The sequence below is a fragment of the Phasianus colchicus genome, chromosome 6, assembly GCF_987193195.1.
Source record: "Phasianus colchicus chromosome 6, bPhaCol1.hap1.1, whole genome shotgun sequence".
NCBI lineage: Eukaryota > Metazoa > Chordata > Aves > Galliformes > Phasianidae > Phasianus > Phasianus colchicus.
In genome coordinates this window covers 53393884-53411596 of record NC_143441.1, presented here as the reverse complement: position 1 = coordinate 53411596, position 17713 = coordinate 53393884, and the positions used below count along the sequence as shown (strand labels likewise).

The 17713-nt window shown below is 62.7% G+C and overlaps 1 protein-coding gene across 3 annotated transcripts in view; it reads right to left on the bottom strand.

The window, feature by feature from the left end:
* The window catches only part of AGAP3 (ArfGAP with GTPase domain, ankyrin repeat and PH domain 3), a 79592-nt gene that overhangs the window by 55410 nt on the left and 6469 nt on the right, over nucleotides 1–17713 (bottom strand). For 2 of the 3 annotated variants that reach the window (XM_031613823.2, XM_031613827.2), the window contains exon 2: nucleotides 1630–1688. In XM_031613823.2, the coding sequence (XP_031469683.2) occupies nucleotides 1630–1688 (59 nt within the window). Of the gene's footprint in view, nucleotides 1–1629; nucleotides 1689–5998; nucleotides 6777–17713 lie in introns of those variants that run through there. The other variant, XM_090143336.1, reaches the window with a different exon arrangement.

Genomic DNA, 17713 nt, shown 5'->3' with positions numbered 1-17713 from the left:
CGGGCTGCTGACTCCAAGACCCGCCTGCCTGCAGGGCAATGGGGGTAGAAACGGACCTGTGAGCCATGGGGATGGCCGACATCAGGGCGGATGGCTCAGGAGCAAAAATCCAGAGCCCAGGGAGGCACCGCAGTGCCAGAGCAGCAGCTCTGTGGGCAGACAGCTTCCCTTCATGGAATCACAGAATCATTCAGGTTGGAGAAGACCTCTGAGATTCCCAACCCCAGCCCACCCCCACCCGTCCACATCTGCATGGTCCAACCTCCAGCAATGGTGACCCCCAGCCCTGTGCAGCTGTGCCAGTGCCCAGCTGCTCTTTGGAGAATTGCTCCTAAAACCCAACCTGCACCTCCTGTGGCACGACGTGCAGCCACCCCTCCCATCCTATCACTGTGATGCTTTCCTTCCCTTCAGGACAAGCCTGCAAAGCGTCCCCCCACCACCACAGACTGCAGGACAGGCAGAAAGGGGCACAGCTCAGCACCAGGCTGAGTGCCTTCATGCTTTGGGAAGCAGCACAGCGGCCGGATGGAACCCCAGGGGTGATGGAAAACAAGGCAAAAGGCCGTGCTGCTTTGGGGAGAGCTGAAGGCTTCAGGTTTGTTCAGCCTGCAGCACAGCACGCTGTGAACACGTCAGGAAGCAACACACAGCATAGCTGCAGGAGCATCTTTGGACAGACACATGTTTTACAAGGGAAACTAACAAGTGAATATTCAAAGTTTGCTTTCATTAATACTTAACTACAGATAAGAAAAACCGTGGCAGCACTGTGCTTGTGTGACTTGCCAAAGCACCTCTTGCTTTTCAGAGTAAGACTAAAAAGCATTAATCTTAAAAGGGCTGAAAGGAGACGTGCCAGCAGCTCTCAAAGGGGGTTACACTGAAGGCTGCTGTCGAGCACGAGAGTGAAGTGCTGAGCAGACTGCAGAGGTCCTGGGAACAGCTGGGAGCACGTGGTGCTCTGCAAGAGCTGACCTTGATCCCGCACACAGCCATCCTGTGCCTCCCCCTGCCCCAGGCACTGCTCTGGGCCATGGTGCCCAACAGCCAGCTCAGCCCAAGCAGCCACCACCCATCCCCCAGCACTGGTGACACTGGCAGCTCATAGGATCCAGCATGGAACGTGGAGGAAACATCTCTGGCCTTGGAGGGGCTGCACCCTGAGAGCAGATCCGTGCTGCAGATGACCCACAGGAACATGGGGTGAGGTGGGCATGGGGGGACTCCACTGTCAGAGCCTGTGCCCCTCCCTGGTGTCTGCCCTGCAGGCAGGCAGTGACAGCACTGCAGGACACGCTGCAAGCCAACAGCTGGATGCTCTGAACACAGAGCACAGTGCTGGAGGTGAGGTCTCACCCCCAGCACCCTTAGGGCAGGGACACTGCAGGATGGCCACAGGGACGTGGGAGCACCAGAGAGGTGCTCAGCTCTGCTCCCATGTGCTCTCCCACGCCAGCACCCACTCCTGCACAGTGTGACCCCCCAGGGAAACCCCGCCAGCACAGCAGCAGCCCCAGCCCCTCTGCACTCCATGGGGCTGAAGCCCTGTGTGCGCTCACTGCGCCGCAGGACGCGGGGCTGTTTGGGGACGTGCAGAAGCACTGGAGGACTGACGTGAATACTCACCACCTTCAGCTCAGGCACCGAGCGGCTCAGGGTCCATTCCTGGCTGTTCACAAAGGAATCTGCAGAGCAGAGAGAAGAAGGGATCAGGACAGGAGCCTCACCCTGTGCCACGCTCCCACCCTCCTGCCCAGCCCTGGGGCAGCACAGCCACCAGCCCCACTGCACACACGGAGCTGCAAATGTGCCGCAAGCTGCAGTGCCTGCTGCACAGAACTGAGTCCCACCAGTCCATCGGTGCTTCTCCCAGGCACCGCTCCTCCCATAGCTTCTGTCCTGTTGGATAACCACAACAGAAGGAGCACCACCACCACTTTCTTTTTCACCACGTCCCCTCCATCCCATGCAGATGAAGGAAGCATGCCCTGCACTGCTCCGCTACACGAAGAGCTTCCTCAAACTGTGGCAAAACCGGTGAAAGTGGTGAGGTTTTGCAGGGGCTGTGACTGCAGCACAGGTGAGACGTGCTGAGCTGGCTGCCATGCAATAGAGCTGGGGGGGGGAAGGCTGCTCAGACAGAGAGCAAAGCTCATCCATGCTGACAGCCCACCCTGCTGTGTTGACACCCCACTGTAAACAGGCTCAGGTGTTTGTCAGCAACAGATTTTTAGTGTGTTGTGCTGAGATCCAGCCTGCACCCCTCCTCGTGCCCATCAGCACCCACGGGGTGAGCTCTGCAGCTTGCCCCAGCCCTGCAGGCAGCCATCAGCCCCAGCACCCACACCAATGCCTGCAGCCCCAGCAGCCTGCACGCCTCCTGAGCTGCCTCCGCTTTGTTTACTGCACACACTTGTGCCTTTTCCTAAAACTACATCAAATTTCCCTCCTGTACCACTCTCTAGTGATGAGTTTCAGGAGTGCAAATGCTGCCTTAAATCCCAGCTCCTGCAGCCTCCACGCAGAGCTCAGGGGCTTTCATTGCGCCCTGCAAGCTGCAGAGCCTCAGCACCAGGAGGTGTCAGCACCAGGAGCCCACTGCATGGTGAGCCCCGGAAACTCCAGAGCTCCCTGCAGAGCACAGCAGGCAGCTCAGCTTCAGCTGGCAAAAGGAGAACAGATGCCTCCATCCACACACCATGGATGTGCACCAGCAGCACGAGGCCCTCATTTTCCCCTGCCATTCACTCCCCGTCAGCACGGGGAGCTCCATGCAAGGGGTGCACAAGGCCCGCCACCTCCTGCTTTGGGTGGGCACTGCCAGGCGCATTTGGTCTCCAAGACACAAATAATAATTAACCAACGCATCGCCCGAGCCGCTGCGGCACAACTCGGACGCTCGGACGTTCCCACCAGCCCTGCACCAGGTCAGAGGCCGAACAAACAGCCCGGTAGACCACGTTCCAAAGTCCCCAGCTGACAGCAGGGCACGGGGCCGTGTGCCCACCGCAGCCACCCCTTTGGCGTGGGGGGGGAGGGCTGAGCCCCGCAGCACAGCACGGAGGTTTCTGCAGCTCGGGAACCAAGGTGAGCAGTGCTGGCAGCCATCAGAGCACCCAGAGCTGCATCCTCTGCAGGGCTCAGCTCAGCACTGAGAGGACGGGAGCCGAGGCTCCTGGCAGCACGGTGTGAGCGCTGACTCCCACCCTCACAGCTCAGCACTCAGCAGCAGTGGGGCTGCCTGCCCTGCTTTCACACTGTGAGCACCGGCCCCAGTCTGGGCAGCGTCCCACCTGCAGACCGAAGGACACCCGGCTCTGCCTGCCCACAGCAGCAGCCCTGCAGGCTGCGCCCAGGAGCACAAAGCTGCTGCCTCCCAGCGCCCCGCCAGGCGCTCACCTCACCTGCAAAACCTGCTCCGGGTGGGTCAGACTCAGCTCCAGCTGAGGGCAGGGCAGGCCTGCAAAGAGCTCCCTTCCTACAGACTGCAGTTGTGAGCACCCCGCTCCGTGCCCGCCACGTGCATCCCCTCCGGATGAGCACCCAGACCCCCCGGTGCCAGCTGCAGCTCTGAGCTCTCAGAAGCACGGGCTCCTGCTGGGCGCAGCGCTGGAGGCACAGCCCGGTCCCAGCCCCGCTCCCCCAGGGATCCCAGGCAGGTGCTGACACGAGGTGATGCCTATCACTGCTCCGCTCACTATGCAAACTTCCCTTGAATATACAAGCACCATCCTCCTCTCCCGGCAGCCTTCCCTCACCTGCCCCACACATTCCTCTGTGTGGCTGTGCACCCAGCAGGACAGCAGGGCGTCACCTCCGACCTCGAGGCACCTTGGAAGAAGCAGAGCCTTTCTGGAAGGCGAGCAGGGGAATCCTCAGCCCGTCTTCCCGTCTTTGCAGGCTGTGTCTGCCAGGATGCACGTGGACACACAGCTCCCAGCCCTCACCCTGGTTCTGCGCACTGGCCCAGCAGGCTGCACGCTGGCTGACACAGAACCAGCTCCTGTCCCTGCTGGGCGCAGTCCCTGCCAGCCTCCACGGTGCCACACGCAGACGAGCTCCAAGCTGTTTTTCAGGTATCAAATCCTGCATTCCCCTCCCTGTGCCCGGACCAGGCCAAAGCCCCACACCAGCAGGTGCAAGCATGGTGCAGAGATCTGAGCGGGTGATGTGGGACAGCGCTGTTCTCCCTTCAGGTGGCCTTTGGGGTGCTCACAGTGTGTGCTGTGCTGGATGGGCCTCTGCTGAAACCAAAATGCTCCTGGGACTGGAGAAGCTGCACTGGTTGGAGCTCTGCCTGCAGTACCCAACCTCTCCAAGGAGCTGATAACCACAGCTGCAGCTGCACCCCCAGGAGGGCACGTTGGGGTGGCTGAGCAGCTCTCCTAGGGCTGAGGTGGGCAGCACAGCACACAGCAATCAAGGTCTGGAAGTGCTGAGCACGCGTTAGGAGCAGCACCAGCCTGCAGAAGGACAGGGCAGAGATCCCTGAGCTGCACACCCAGCAGCCCGAGCAGGAGCAGGGCTGCAGTGCTCCACGTCCGACAGCTATCAAGCCAGGGCCCACAGAAAGAGCTCAGTGTGGAGATGGGACACGTCCAGCAGGACAAGGACATCAGCTCCGCCGGCAGCCCCGCTGCTCTGCAGCCTCACTGACCCAGGAGCACGTCCTGAGCAGACAAAGCAGGCAGCAAACAGCAAAGCAGGTACTCTGAGCAAACGCCAAACCCAAACACAACCTGTGCAGCCCCACAGCAAGTGGAGGTCTCACAGCCAGCCCACACTGCAGCGCTGAGGCAGCACGGTGCCTGCCCGGCGAGGGCACTGACATGGGCACACAACCCCAGCTGCAGCCCTGGGAACGTGGCAGTCGGGCTGGCGGCTGCGGGCGCAGCTCCTGCCGGGAGTCACCAGCAAGCAGCAACAGATCCCTGCTGCACCTCCCAGCCCGGGTACACCCACATTCCGCAGCCATGAGTGCGGCCTCCGCTCGCCTGGGAACCTCCTGCCGTGCAGGGAGTGTGAGGCTGGGGGCACCGATGCAGGGAGCACCGATGCAGGAGCACAGCCCTGTCAGCCCGCAGCGCACCCACGGGGACAGCCCAGGACCCGCACCTGGAAGGCACCGCGAGCCCCAGGGACCGCGGGACGAGCGCGCGGAGCTCCCCAGGCTGCAGCAGGGCTGTTCCCATGCTGAATCCGACCCTGCTGGAGAGCACCTGGGCGCAGAGCTGCCCTGGAGCCGCTGCCACACCGTCAGCACCAGGCACCCAACGACGGAGCCCTGCGCAGCTCACGGGTGCCTGGAAGCGCTGCCCGCAGCCCAACCCCCACCGCTGCTCCATCCGCAGCGTTCAATGCCTTAAAAAGCCCACGGGCGCCGCGCGCTCCTCCCAGCTCCGCGCCCGCCGCTGTGGGGCCGCGCGGGGGAACGGAACGGGGAACAGCACTGGGAAACGGGGCCAGGGAACGAGCGTGGGGAGGGAGCGCGGGCAGCGCAGCTCCGCGGAGCCTCTGCCGACCCGGGCAGCCCCAGCACCGGGAGCGCAGCCCACGGCAGCGCGGCCCGCACAGCTCCATCGGAGCATCAGCTCCCGAGCGCGCCACGTGCCCGTGCCCCATCGCGGGCCCCGGCCCACCGCCTGCGCCCACCGCACCCCACAGACCGCCCCGCGCCCCAGACGCAGCCGCCAGGGACCCCACGCGGCGCTCCTCAGCTCTCGCGTCCTTCAGCCCCGTCCGGGAGCGATGCCCCTCCGCCCTCCCACGAGCGGGACGCGTTCCGGTTCCCCGCGCCGCCCCGACAGCCCCGCACGAGGCTTTCCTCCCCCCGGCCCGCCGGCTCCGAGCCGCCTCCCCCGGGCACCGCACACGGGGGCTCCTCGGGTCGCCCCCCCCCCGTGCGGGGCGGCGGACGCGGCGACGGCGGCAGCCCCGACGGCGCCCCGCGATGCCGAACGGCGCCCGACCGGACGCGGCGCTCCGCCGCACTCACCCAGCGCTCGCAGGGGGCCGCCGCCCAGCAGGACGGGGTCGTTGCCGCCGCGGGGCTCCTTGGGGCCGGCGCCGCGCTCCCGCCGTCGGAAGCGGCTGGTGAGCAGCTTCCAGAGCCCGCCGGGCGGCCCGGGCTCGGCCCGCAGCGCGGCGTGTCCCAGCTCCGGGTACAGCAGGTCCCGCTTGCTGGGACAGGCGTGCAGCGATCCGGCGTCGCCCTCGCTTTTGGTGCGGAGGCGCGCGGGGCGCAGCCCGCCCGACTCGGAGCGCCGCAGCTCGTGGCCCCGGCGCAGGCGGAAGCTGAAGCTCTTGCGGAGGGCGCTCAGGTGCCTCCGCGGGCCGGGACCTCCGCGGCCGAAGAGGTTCCAGCGGCGGCTGCCCCAGAGGGACCCTCCGCGGGGGAAGCCGGGGCTGTCGGCGGGCAGCGGGCGGGCGGCGGGCGGGAAGGACGCGCTGCCGGGCCGCGCTCGCTGCGCCCCGCCGCCGCCGCCGGGCGCCCCGCAGTCCCCCTCGTCGCGGCGGCGCGGTCGGAAGAAGTCCAGCAGGCCGCCCCGGGAGCGCGGCGCGGAGCCCAGCAGCGCCCCGACGCCCGGCCCGCCGCCCGGCGCGCAGAAGCTCTTGGGCCGGCGCCGCTGCTGCTGGGCGGCCCCGAGCGCGGCGCGGACGGCGGGGACGCCCTGCAGGTCCAGCGATTCGCACACGCTGACGGCGCGCCGCGGGCTCGGGCTCGGGCTCGGGGGGCCCCGCGCCGCCCCGCTCCGCCGCCGGCCCTCCGCCATCGTCACCCGCGGGGCTGCCCCATGGCCGCGGGCCCCCCCGCGCGCCGCCCGCCGCCCGCCCGCTCCCACGCCGCTCCGGCATGCCCGGGCCGCGCTCCGGCGCGCCGCCAGCCGCGGGGCGGGCCCGCCCCGAACGCGCCGGGGGGACGGGACGGGGCCGGGGCCGCCCCGCCGAGGCCGCGCCCTCTCGGGGCCTCCGCGCCCCGGCCTCGAGCCCGGAGCGGCCCCGCGGAGCCCCCCCGGCCCGGACCCGGCGGTCGGCTGCCCCGCGACTCCGCGACTCCGCGAGTCCGCCCCGCTGCTCCGCGCCGCCACGGGGGGGCGCTGCCGCCCGGCGTTCCGCGCTGAGCCGCCGCCGAGGCCGGCCGGCAGGGGGCGCTGCAGCCACGGGCCCGGCTCCGTGCGCGCGCCCGGTGCCGCCCCGGGAGCGCGCGGCGCATCGGCACGGGAGGCGCGGCTCCGCGGAGGGCGGCCCAGTCACGGAGCCCCGCCGCCCCGGCACCGACGGCACCGACAGCGCGCAGCCCGCCCGGCCCGGGGCCGCCGTCCCCCCCGCCCCTCGTCCCCCATCGGTGCCTCGGCCTCCCCCGCCCCCTCGGGACGCGACGCCTCAGCCTCTACGCGCCGCTGTGCGCCGCGTTCCCCGTCCCGCAGGAGCGCGCAACTTCCGCGCTGCTGTAATCCAACCAACCTCCGCCTCTACGGCACAGTAACACAACCGTATTTTCGCTGATTATAAAGCAAAGGGTTCCGAATGCCGCAGTATCGGCGTGAACCCCCGGCGTCGCTCCTGCAGCAAGAACAAAGGACGCGAATGACACAACGGCGGGCGGTGGCGGTGGAGGAGCTCCGGGGCTGCAGGCGGAGCGACCAACGGGCCGACGGTGAGAGCCGGGTGAGCTCAGGCCGGCCGCGCTGCACTGCGATCCCACCGCCCCGACCGCCGCCGGCTGGGGCCGCACACGGGGACAACGGGCAGCGAGAGCCCGGGCTGCTGCGGGCGGCGGTGAGGCGCGGCGCGGCGCTGCGGCAGCGAACATCTGGTTCCGATTAACAGAAGGACGTGAGAGGCCGAGGAACAGCTGCACGGAGCGCTGCGCTGCTGGCTGCCGCCCAGCGCTGCTGCGGGGTGGGGCCCCGACACGGGAAAGGCAGAGCTGGGCTGCCCTGCGCGCTCCTCCACGAACGCCGACGGAGTCGGGCACGGAGGTGCAGGGAGGTTTTGCTGCGGGAGGATCGCAGCGTGGGACGGCTGCGGTCGCGGCTCCGTCCGATAGAATGGCACGGAGGGGCGCAGAGCCCATCTGACAGCCTGGAAGCAGGGCTAGAGAGCCCTCTTTGGGTCCTGGAGCACCTCCCATCACCACTCACAGCAACGACAATCCTCTTAATCCAGCAGCGGCAGAGGAAGTGAGAAATGGAAACAGCAAAGGGGTGAACCTGAGGGATGGACGGTGCAGGAAGAGGATGCAGTGGGCAGGTGAAAGCACCTGGAGGCCACGAGGAGACAAAACCTCCCTGCCACCCCACTGCACTGCACCCAGAAACCACATTTTCTAGAAATGCAACCCCACTTCGTGCAGAACAGAGCGCAGAGCTCAGCAGCAATCGTTTTAGGAAAGGAAACAGCTCTGGAGGCGGCGCATCGCCGTGCACCAATGTTACAGCAGAGCTGTGGGTGAGAACATGCGCGGCACTGAACAGACACTGCGGTCCTGGAGCAGCAGAACTGCCTGCAGCCCACCTGCAGCCCTTCCCCAGCCTCAGCCCCGCTTCCCACTCCTGCCTGCAGCACCGGGCGGCCGTCAGCCTCAGTCTGCAGAGAACTGAGGTGAATGGAGAGCCTGAAAGCATTTCGTACAGTGAAAGGGGAAGATGTGTTTGAGGTGAGAGCAACAGCTGAGCGTTGGGCTGCTCAGCAGATTCCGTGCTCTGACCACTGCTGGGGCAACGCTGCCTCTGCTGGGAGCTCCCAGGCTTTGTGCCAGCCCCAGTTCTGAGTTCTGATGGCTCCTAAGGGATGCTGAGAGCTTCCATGAAGGGGCGGCTGAGTGGATGAGGACGTGTCCCTGTGATGAGCAGGCAGCCGGGGCTCCTATGGAGGTGTGGTTTGACAGCTGTGCTCTGCAGTGAAAGGAGAGCACAGGAAATCACAGCAGCACTGCTGGGCACAGCGCCTGCAGCCACATGTCAGTGGGTGAGCGCACAGCTTGTGCTCCTCCTGGTTCTGCCCACACCTGTGCTGACTGCTTTGAGCCTCTGAGCTCAACAGAGCTGCTCTGAATCGGTGCCACCTCCCTCAGACACAGCCTCTGCACCCCTGCTCTGCTCCCACCCGTCCCCACCCCCAGGACAGCCACACAAAGCCCCCTCATGCAGCCTCAGCGAGGCCCCATTGCCATCCCTGCCATCCCTGCCATCCCAGAGGGCAGGGCGGCCCAGGCCCAGCAGCTTCCAGGTACTGAACTCCCATAATCAGTGCCCACAGCCCACGGCGGTGGCTGGGCTTCAAGCAGAGCTGGGCAGAGGCAGAAACACAGTGAGAGTGATGGAGAGGGGCGGCGCTGGGGCTCCACCATGTGCTGCTCCAGTCCAACCACAGCTCGACCCAATGCAGTGTTAACCCAACCACACAATCATGGGGTCATCCCACGTAACCCAACACAGCCCACAGCCCATCAGCCCCCTGCCCACAGCACAACCCCTCGCCTGCAGCCCCTCCACACTGACAGCAGCCAGGAGCTGACGATTATTTTGCACATCAGTTCCTGAAGCCTTACAAATGGCCAGCAATGACTCCAACTGTTCTGGATCCTGCGCCATTGCTCCGAGAATAGAAAAGTAACCACAATCCCTGGCCAAGTCCTGGCTTGTTAATTAAGCTTTCTTTCGTACAGGCAGCCAGCCCAGCCTTTCAAAGCCCTCCCTCACTGCTCAGCTCTTTCCAGCCCTAAAGCAGCTCGCTCTCAAGCCAGCTATATAAATGCAGAATGAACGAGGCCTGAGCAAGGCAGTGCCCAGCCGTGCCTCATCCCACAGACCCCAGCCCGGCTGCAGGACCCACCAGGACCTGAGGTCCCCCTGCTCCTCCCGAGACCAGCAGGGACAGGGATGTGCCCGCAGCTGGCAGCTCCTGGGGCAGCTGGGCAGGCTGCTGAGCAGCCCCGCAGTGCCTGCAGGCACAACGCACAGAAGCACAGGGCCATTCATGTTGGAAAGGACCTCCTCGACCACAAACCCAACCTGCCCGGCTGCCAGCAGGGCACCAGGAGGTGACTCTCAGCCAGAAGCAGACGTGCAGCTCCCACGCAGTGCTGTGTGTGCAATGTGCTCCTGAGCAAGGAGTGTCTGTGCAGAGTCAGCGAGCACGGAATTAAAGGCTGTGTTAGAAACTGGCCTTACAAATGGTTTTGTGTGCAGAAAGCCCGTGCTGAGATGGAAAGGCAAATGCACGTTCATGGGCAGGGGGCTCTTGCAACTAAAATAATCATAGAGTCATAGAACTGTATGATGGCCTAGGCTGAAAAGGAGCACAGTGCTCATCCATTTCCAACCCCCTGCTGTGTGCAGGTCGCCAACCAGCAGCCCAGGCTGCCCAGAGCCACATCCAGCCTGGCCTTGAATGCCTGCAGGGGTGGGGCATCCACAGCCTCCTTGGGCAACCTGTTCCAGTGCCTCACCACCACCTTGTTTAGTCTCAGCGTTGCTTTCTTTCAAACAAATTCACATGACTTCTCTATTTCAAGACAAAATGATACAAATAAATGATAATAATGAAGTTATGTATTACAGCAGCCATCCATCCTGTATAGTGGAGAGAGATGGAACCATGGCCTGGGCTCCTGGTGCTGCAGCCCCACTGCCAGCTGCACCCCCCATCCCTCATCCCACTGCTGTGCCCACCCAGACCCTGCAGTCCCTGACTGCCAGCCCTCGCTGTGAGTCACACACAGAGAGCTGGGGGACGCCCTGCTGTCACCCTGTGGCACCACAGAATGACACAATCATTCAGGGCAGAAAAGACCTTTGAGATCCCCAGCTGCAGCCCATCCCACTGTGCCCACTGCCCGCATCCCCCACCACCACCCCCCCACCACCACCCCCCCACAGCGCTGGGCACCCCAGGATGGTGACCCCCCGCCCCATGAGCGGCTGAGCCAGTGCCCGACTCCTCTGTGGGGAAGAAATTGTTCTTAACACCCAACGTGACCCTCCGTGATGCAATGTGAGACCACCCCTCTCATCCTAACAGCAGTGCTGATGGCACTCAGCACCCCGGTGCGCCCGCCTCCAGCTCCACACCACAACCAACGCCAACACACAGCTTTCCAGGCCAGGGCTGGACCCCCCCAGCCCCTCATTTCAGAGCCCACACGGCACGGAGCAGTGCAGCACTGCAGGCTGGGCAGAGCCCAGGGGATGTGCACAAAGACAAACACCAGGCACAGATAAAACAAAGCAAGCTGTGGCTTTCTGCCTGCGTTCCCACCGTGCCCCAGAGGCTCTGCTGTGACCGCAGACACCTCAGAGCGGTGCATCGCTTCCTCCCCAAAGGCAGCCACTGGTGCCACGGCCCCCAGCCCCAGGGGAGCCCCTCTGTGCCACACACCGTTCCCTGCTGAGATAGAAGTCCGTAGGGCTGACCGCAGCGGGGTCTGAGTGCAGCCCACAGCCCCAGCAGAGCTTCCTGTGTGGTTGGGGCAGAGGCGGTGATGGGTGGCACGGCTCTGGAACTGCTGCTCCTACAAGGGCAGACGTCATCAGAGCCGATGTGAGAAGCGGGGCAGGAGGGGCAGCTGTACACCGTGCCCAGCAAGACGGCCCTGACCCAACCAGCAGAGGGACAGGGAGCTTCTGCCATTCTCTGCAGACACTGAGGGCTGTGTGACGACACAAAGCCATCCCTCCTCCATGGCAGAGTCCACGTTGCTCCCACCAGCCCAAAACGGGGCCAGGATGGTGCAAAACTCCAGTGGAAGCCCAGCTGCTCTGGTATCATTTTCATTGAAACTCCATACTGAGAGCCTAATTAATCCATCTTACACCTTTCATACCGACCTTCATACCATACCAATATGAAATTGTTCTATCTTCTTATCAGGAGACTGCCCATAGAACCACAGAATTACTGAGGCCAGAAAAGACCCCTGAGGTCCCCAACCCCACCCCAGCCCCACCATCCCCACTGGCCACATCCCAGTATCCAACCCGACCCTCCCAGTGCAACTCCATCCTAAACCAAGCACAACCCAGTACAAACACACTGCTCACACACTGACAGCTGGACGAGGCAGCTGTGCCCAACAGCTGCAATCTGTGCTTTGAGAACAGACCCATCCAGCACAGACCAACCCCACAGCACAGCTCCCACTCAGCCCTGCTGGACGTGGGCTGCTGATGCACCTTGTTCCATTACTTAACTCATGTCTTTGGTTTACGTTCAGTAACATCCACTTTTTCTCCATTAGCAATTAAATATACATAACAACCTTCTTGTCCCAAGGAGCCCCTCCTGTGTATGCCATTAATGGTGACATCTGGAAGTCCTGGGCACAAACCAGGTCTCCTGCAGGGAGACCTCACTGCTCTGTCTGAATCCTGAGAGCTTGGAGTGAGGTTGGACCGGCCTCTGCTCCAGTAACAGCAATAGGGTGAGAGGGGGTGGTCCCATGCTGTGCCCAGGGAGGGTCAGGATGGATGTTGGGACCAATTTCTCCTCCAAAGAGCCATTGGGCACCGGCACAGCTGCCCAGGGGTAGGGGGTCACCATCCTGGGGGTCACCACTGGGGGATGTGGTCAGTGGGCATGGTGGGGGTAGGCTGGGGATGGGCACGGGAATCTCAGGGGTCTTCTCCAGCTTTACATCCTCTGCAGTGTGCTGACATTCTCTCCACGGTTGGATGCCCACCAGTTCAAGCTGTCTGTGCCCACAGGCTGGTGGAGCCAGCTCCATGCTGGGCAGAAGCCTTGCGAGCACACAGCAATGTTCTGCACACAGCAGTGCTGGCACTGCTCAGCCCTGTGTGCGCCCACCCCTAAAGCCCGTCCTGCTGACACCAGACAGCAGCTGCAGGACCAGAACTTCCACCCAGGAAAGGGCAACGGGGGCACAACCCCAGCCCATGTGCAGCAGTGGCACAGCCATGGCACGCAGCAACAGCCAGGAGGGCAGCAAACAGGAAACTCAGGATGGGTTCCATGCGGAACAGCAGCTGGCTGGGAGCATAAAGAGTGCATTGAGTTGGGAAGGGATGGAGGATGGCTCTCACTGAGCAGCCTCTGCCCAGTCAGAGTGCAGAGCCCAGCACTGGCACAGCACTGGGCACAGCACTGGCACAGAACTGAGTACAGCACTGGGCACAGCATTGGCACAGCACTGGGCACAGCACTGGGGACAGTACTGGGGACAGTACTGGCACAGCACTGAGCACAGCACAGAGCACAGCGCTGGGCACAGCACTGAGCACAGCACTGGGCACAGCATTGACACAGCACTGGGCACAGCACTGAGCACAGCACAGAGCACAGCACTGGGCACAGCACTGGGCACAGCACTGGCACAGCACTGGGCACAGCACTGGGGACAGTAATGGCACAGCACTGAGCACAGCACTGGGCACAGCACTGGGCACAGCACTGGCACAGCACTGGCACAGCACTGGGGACAGCACTTGCACAGCACTGGGGACAGCACTGAGCACAGCACTGGCACAGCACTGGGCACAGCACTGGGGACAGTAATGGCACAGCACTGAGCACAGCACTGGGCACAGCACTGGCACAGCACTGGGGACAGCACTTGCACAGCACTGGGGACAGCACTGGGCACAGCACTGGCACAGCACTGGGGACAGCACTGAGCACAGCACTGGCACAGCACTGGGGACAGCACTGGGCACAGCACTGGCACAGCACTGGGGACAGCACTGGGCACAGCACTGAGCACAGCATTGGCACAGCATTGGCACAGCACAGAGCACAGCACTGGGGACAGCACTGAGCACAGCACTGGGCACAGCACTGAGCACAGCACTGAGCACAGCACTGAGCACAGCACTGGGCACAGCACTGAGCACAGCACTGGGCACAGTACTTGCACAGCACTGGGCACAGTACTGGCACAGCACTGCAATGGGGAGCACTGCAATGAGTGCAATGTGTGCAGGCAGCACTGCAAGGAGACAACAGAGCAGCTCCAGAGCATTGCTCAGGGTAATGAAAACAGAAGGAGCTTAAAATGCTGAGCAACCAGGTGACTGCGGGTGGAGATCAGCGTAAAGCGCAGAGAAAGAGATCTCATTTTGCATACAGAATAATGAGCTGCACTTCCTTGTTAGCATCAGAAATGAAATCCTGAGGTCATTCTGCACACTGGCAGCAATCAGAAAGCAAACAGAGCACGGGCAACTACTGAGAAAGGAAGAGAGAACAAAGCAGGAATGCGGATCTGAGCGGCCCCATGGCTGCAGCTGGAGCTCCGTGCTGCACTCCCAGCCAGCCCCCCACACTGACCCCACTCAGATCCCAAATCAGACACAGCAACCAGGAAGGCTCTGAGAAGGGCAGATGACCGAAGCCTGGCCCAGGTCCTGCGAGCAGCATGAGCAGGGTGAGGGTGGGGGGCACAAAGTCTGCAGTGCCAGAGGAGGAGGAGAAGGAGGAGGAAGAGGTTGAGGCCAACAGGGAGCAATGAGTTTGCTGCTCCCTCCCAGTGCCATCCAGGGGACAGCAAATCAGTGAGGCAGCTCACGGGCAGGAGGAGATGGGTGAGAAGCAGTGCTGCACTGCAGAACGCCTGGCAAGCACTCAGCTGATGGGGCCAAGCGCAGGAGAAGGGCCACAGCCCCACTGTGCCACAGCGTGGGGGTCCTGCAGGGCAGCACCGTGCTGCACCGCCCCAAGGACACTGCGGTGCCACGCAGTGATGGCAGCAGGGGGCTCAGCACCCCGCCAGCCCCAGGGCTGCAGTGGGGATTTCAGTGCCACCTCCTGGCACCCGGAACCTATTTATAGAAGTTGGAGCAGAAGCAATTTAGATCTTTCCAAAAACGAGGTTAGGGAAAAAGAAGGGAGCTCTGCTGAAGCTGTACAGCCTCTGCTGAGCGATGGGAAGAGCGAAGGGACCTCTGAGCCACAGAGCTGGAATCTGGGGGTCCCACCTGGACAGGGATCCCTGCTGCCCATAGGAGTGCACTGAGCTGAGGGCACACGGCCGCCTGCAGCCACAGCTCACGCCTCCCCGTGCACACTGCTGGATGCTGGAAGCTCCTGCACCGCCAACGGAGCCCCAGTGCAGAGCAGCTCCCAGCACCCACTGCCCACCCTGCAGACGTGCAGTTGGATGCAGCCACGGAGCAGCTCCTGCCCAACAGAGTGCTGTAAAGCAATGACAAAGGATTGTCGATTCTGGGGCCTCTCTGTTCCCAGTGCCTGACTTACAGCCCTATTGCTGCTGCTCAGGTTTATCTCAACGCAACCAGTCGTGTCACACACACAGGAATGCTTCCAGCTGAAGTCCGGGCTGAAATCCTCCTCCCATTGAGTCCCAGGTGTTGTCACTGATAACGGACCACAGATGCAGCAGAGATGTCCCTGTGCCACATCCCTGCACTCCTCTGGGCTGGAAAAAGCCACTGAATATGCAGTACATCAGAATGATCTCCTGCACCTGAGCTGCAGCTCTGGTGCTCTGCAGAGCAATGCAGGCTCCCACGTGAGGCCCCACAAGTGCTGCCTGCATCCCCAGCACAGCTGCTCTCCATGAAGAGCTGGGTGCTTTGAAGCTGTGTCCGGGTGGCTCTGAGCTGTGCCACAGCATCATGTTCTGCCTCAGTCCTGAGCTCACCTGGCTCCTCTTGCCGGGCTTCGTGCTGCCCTCCCTGCTGCTTCCTCCAGGCTTTACATCCATCCATGGTTTATTGGTAAGTACTCACATTTTTAAGCAATGTTAAAGTAATTACAGGCATTAAAGCCACACAGAGTGCTGGTGGCAGTGCTGTCAGAGCCACAGAGTGCTGCAATCCAAGAACTCTGCACTCTCTCAACTCAGAGCCATCCGTGTTCGGAGAGGCATAGAAAGGCTGGCTTGGAAGGGTCCTTACAGATCACAGAAGCACAGAACGGTTGGGTTGGAAGGAACCTCCCAGACTCCCCCTGCAGAGGGCTGGGTGCCCCCCACCATCTCAGGATGCCCAGAGCCCCACCCGCAGCCTCGGGTACCTCCAGAGATGGGCAGCACTGCTGCAGTTGGGCACTGTGAGGCTCAGAGTGCCCAGTGCCCCGTGCCCCTCACATGGACCCACACAGCACAGGAGCCCCGCAGCCCCTCCTGGTGCGAGCAGCCTGGCGGAGCGGGGCACACTGCAGTTCTGAGGGCCCAAATGGAGCACGCCCACCCCCAGCCTCATCACAAGTCTTCATCACAAGATCGTTCCATTTCCATGGAAACGGCAGAATTAGAGACTTGGATTTAAAGACAATTTCCAACGCTCAGCCCGACAGTGTGCCATCCCTGCCCTCACAGCAGGGCCAGGCTCCAGCACTGACCCCATCACTACGAGAGTGGGCAGATGGGTAAGAGCACCAACGGCAGCACAGCGCACGCACCGCTGCCCTGCACACACCATCCCCTGCCTCACCCGTGCCCTGGGTGCCCAGCGCTACGCCTGCAGCCCCCGGCCCTGCAGCACTACCCCATCGAGGGGCAGCGGCCCCCCCTCACAGCGCAGCGCCCCGTCAGCCTCCCCACACCACCACGGGGCCTTTTGCAGGTACTGCCCCCCTGGGAATCCGTGCAAACCAAAACCTCGTTAACCACGCGCTCATTTTAGCACGCTGCCTTGGCTGGGAGCCCCGCACTGCACGTCAGGAGTGGCACAGTGAGCTCAAGGAGAGGAGGGCACGGGGCAGCACCGCGGCTCTGCATGGGGACGGGGGTCTGCAGACACCTCCAGCCCTGCTGCTTCTACCACAGCAAAACCAACGGCAGCAATTGGGCTGATGACTCGAACAAGCTCAGAAGCCATTAACATCCAAATGCCAAAAAAGGGTAAAAAGGGAAAGAAAAAAAAAATAGAGGAGGAAACAGATGTCAGTAAGTTGTCGGGCAAAGGAAGTACCAAAATTGGTGCGGGAAGCTGCAAACTTTGGGGGAAAGCAGAGCCCATGACAATGGCCAGCAGGAAGCAGCAGCCCTGCAGGGCACCGCGGGGCGGGGGGGGGCAGGCAGAGCCACCCAGCACAAACAGCTCCACAGCCGTGAGCTGCCTACGTGTCTGTGCAAAAAGGAAGGGCAATGTCATTGGAACAGAATTTCAAATCCAACGATACAAAGAGCTCGAATGGAATGCTCTCAGATGGGGAAGCTCACAGAACAGACCGCTCCTCTAATTTTCAGCACACATTGAAGTGCTGGAGTGCCAAACTGCAGTCAACCAGGAATGACTGAGATGGAGCGAAGCCTCCTCAGCATGCAGAGATGGGGCACAGCCCCCCCACACTGCCTGCCTGGAGATCCCCTGCAAAATCAGGGGAAGGATTAACTGAAACTGGATTTCATTCAAACAGAAGTTTGGGTATAGAGCCGAGCTCAGCCTCACGTGTGCTTCAAGTACAGCTGATAAAGGCAACTCAGTACGTGCAGGGAGATGAGGCTGCCATCCAACACTGCCATCACTGAGCAGCATTGCGCACGGAGCTCTGGGTGCCCCATCCTCAGAGGTGCCCGAGGCCGTGCACAGCATCCCAGCATCCCGGAGCTGCAGGGTTGGGAGCTCTCTCTGGAGCTGCCCCTCTCCATCCCCCCACAGCAGTTCCCTACAGCAGCTGCACAGCATCCAGGGGGGTTTGGGATCTCCAGAGGAGACTCCCCCACCTCTCTGGGCTCCGTCCCAGGGCTCTGCCACCCTCACAGCACAGAAATTCCTCCTCATGTTCA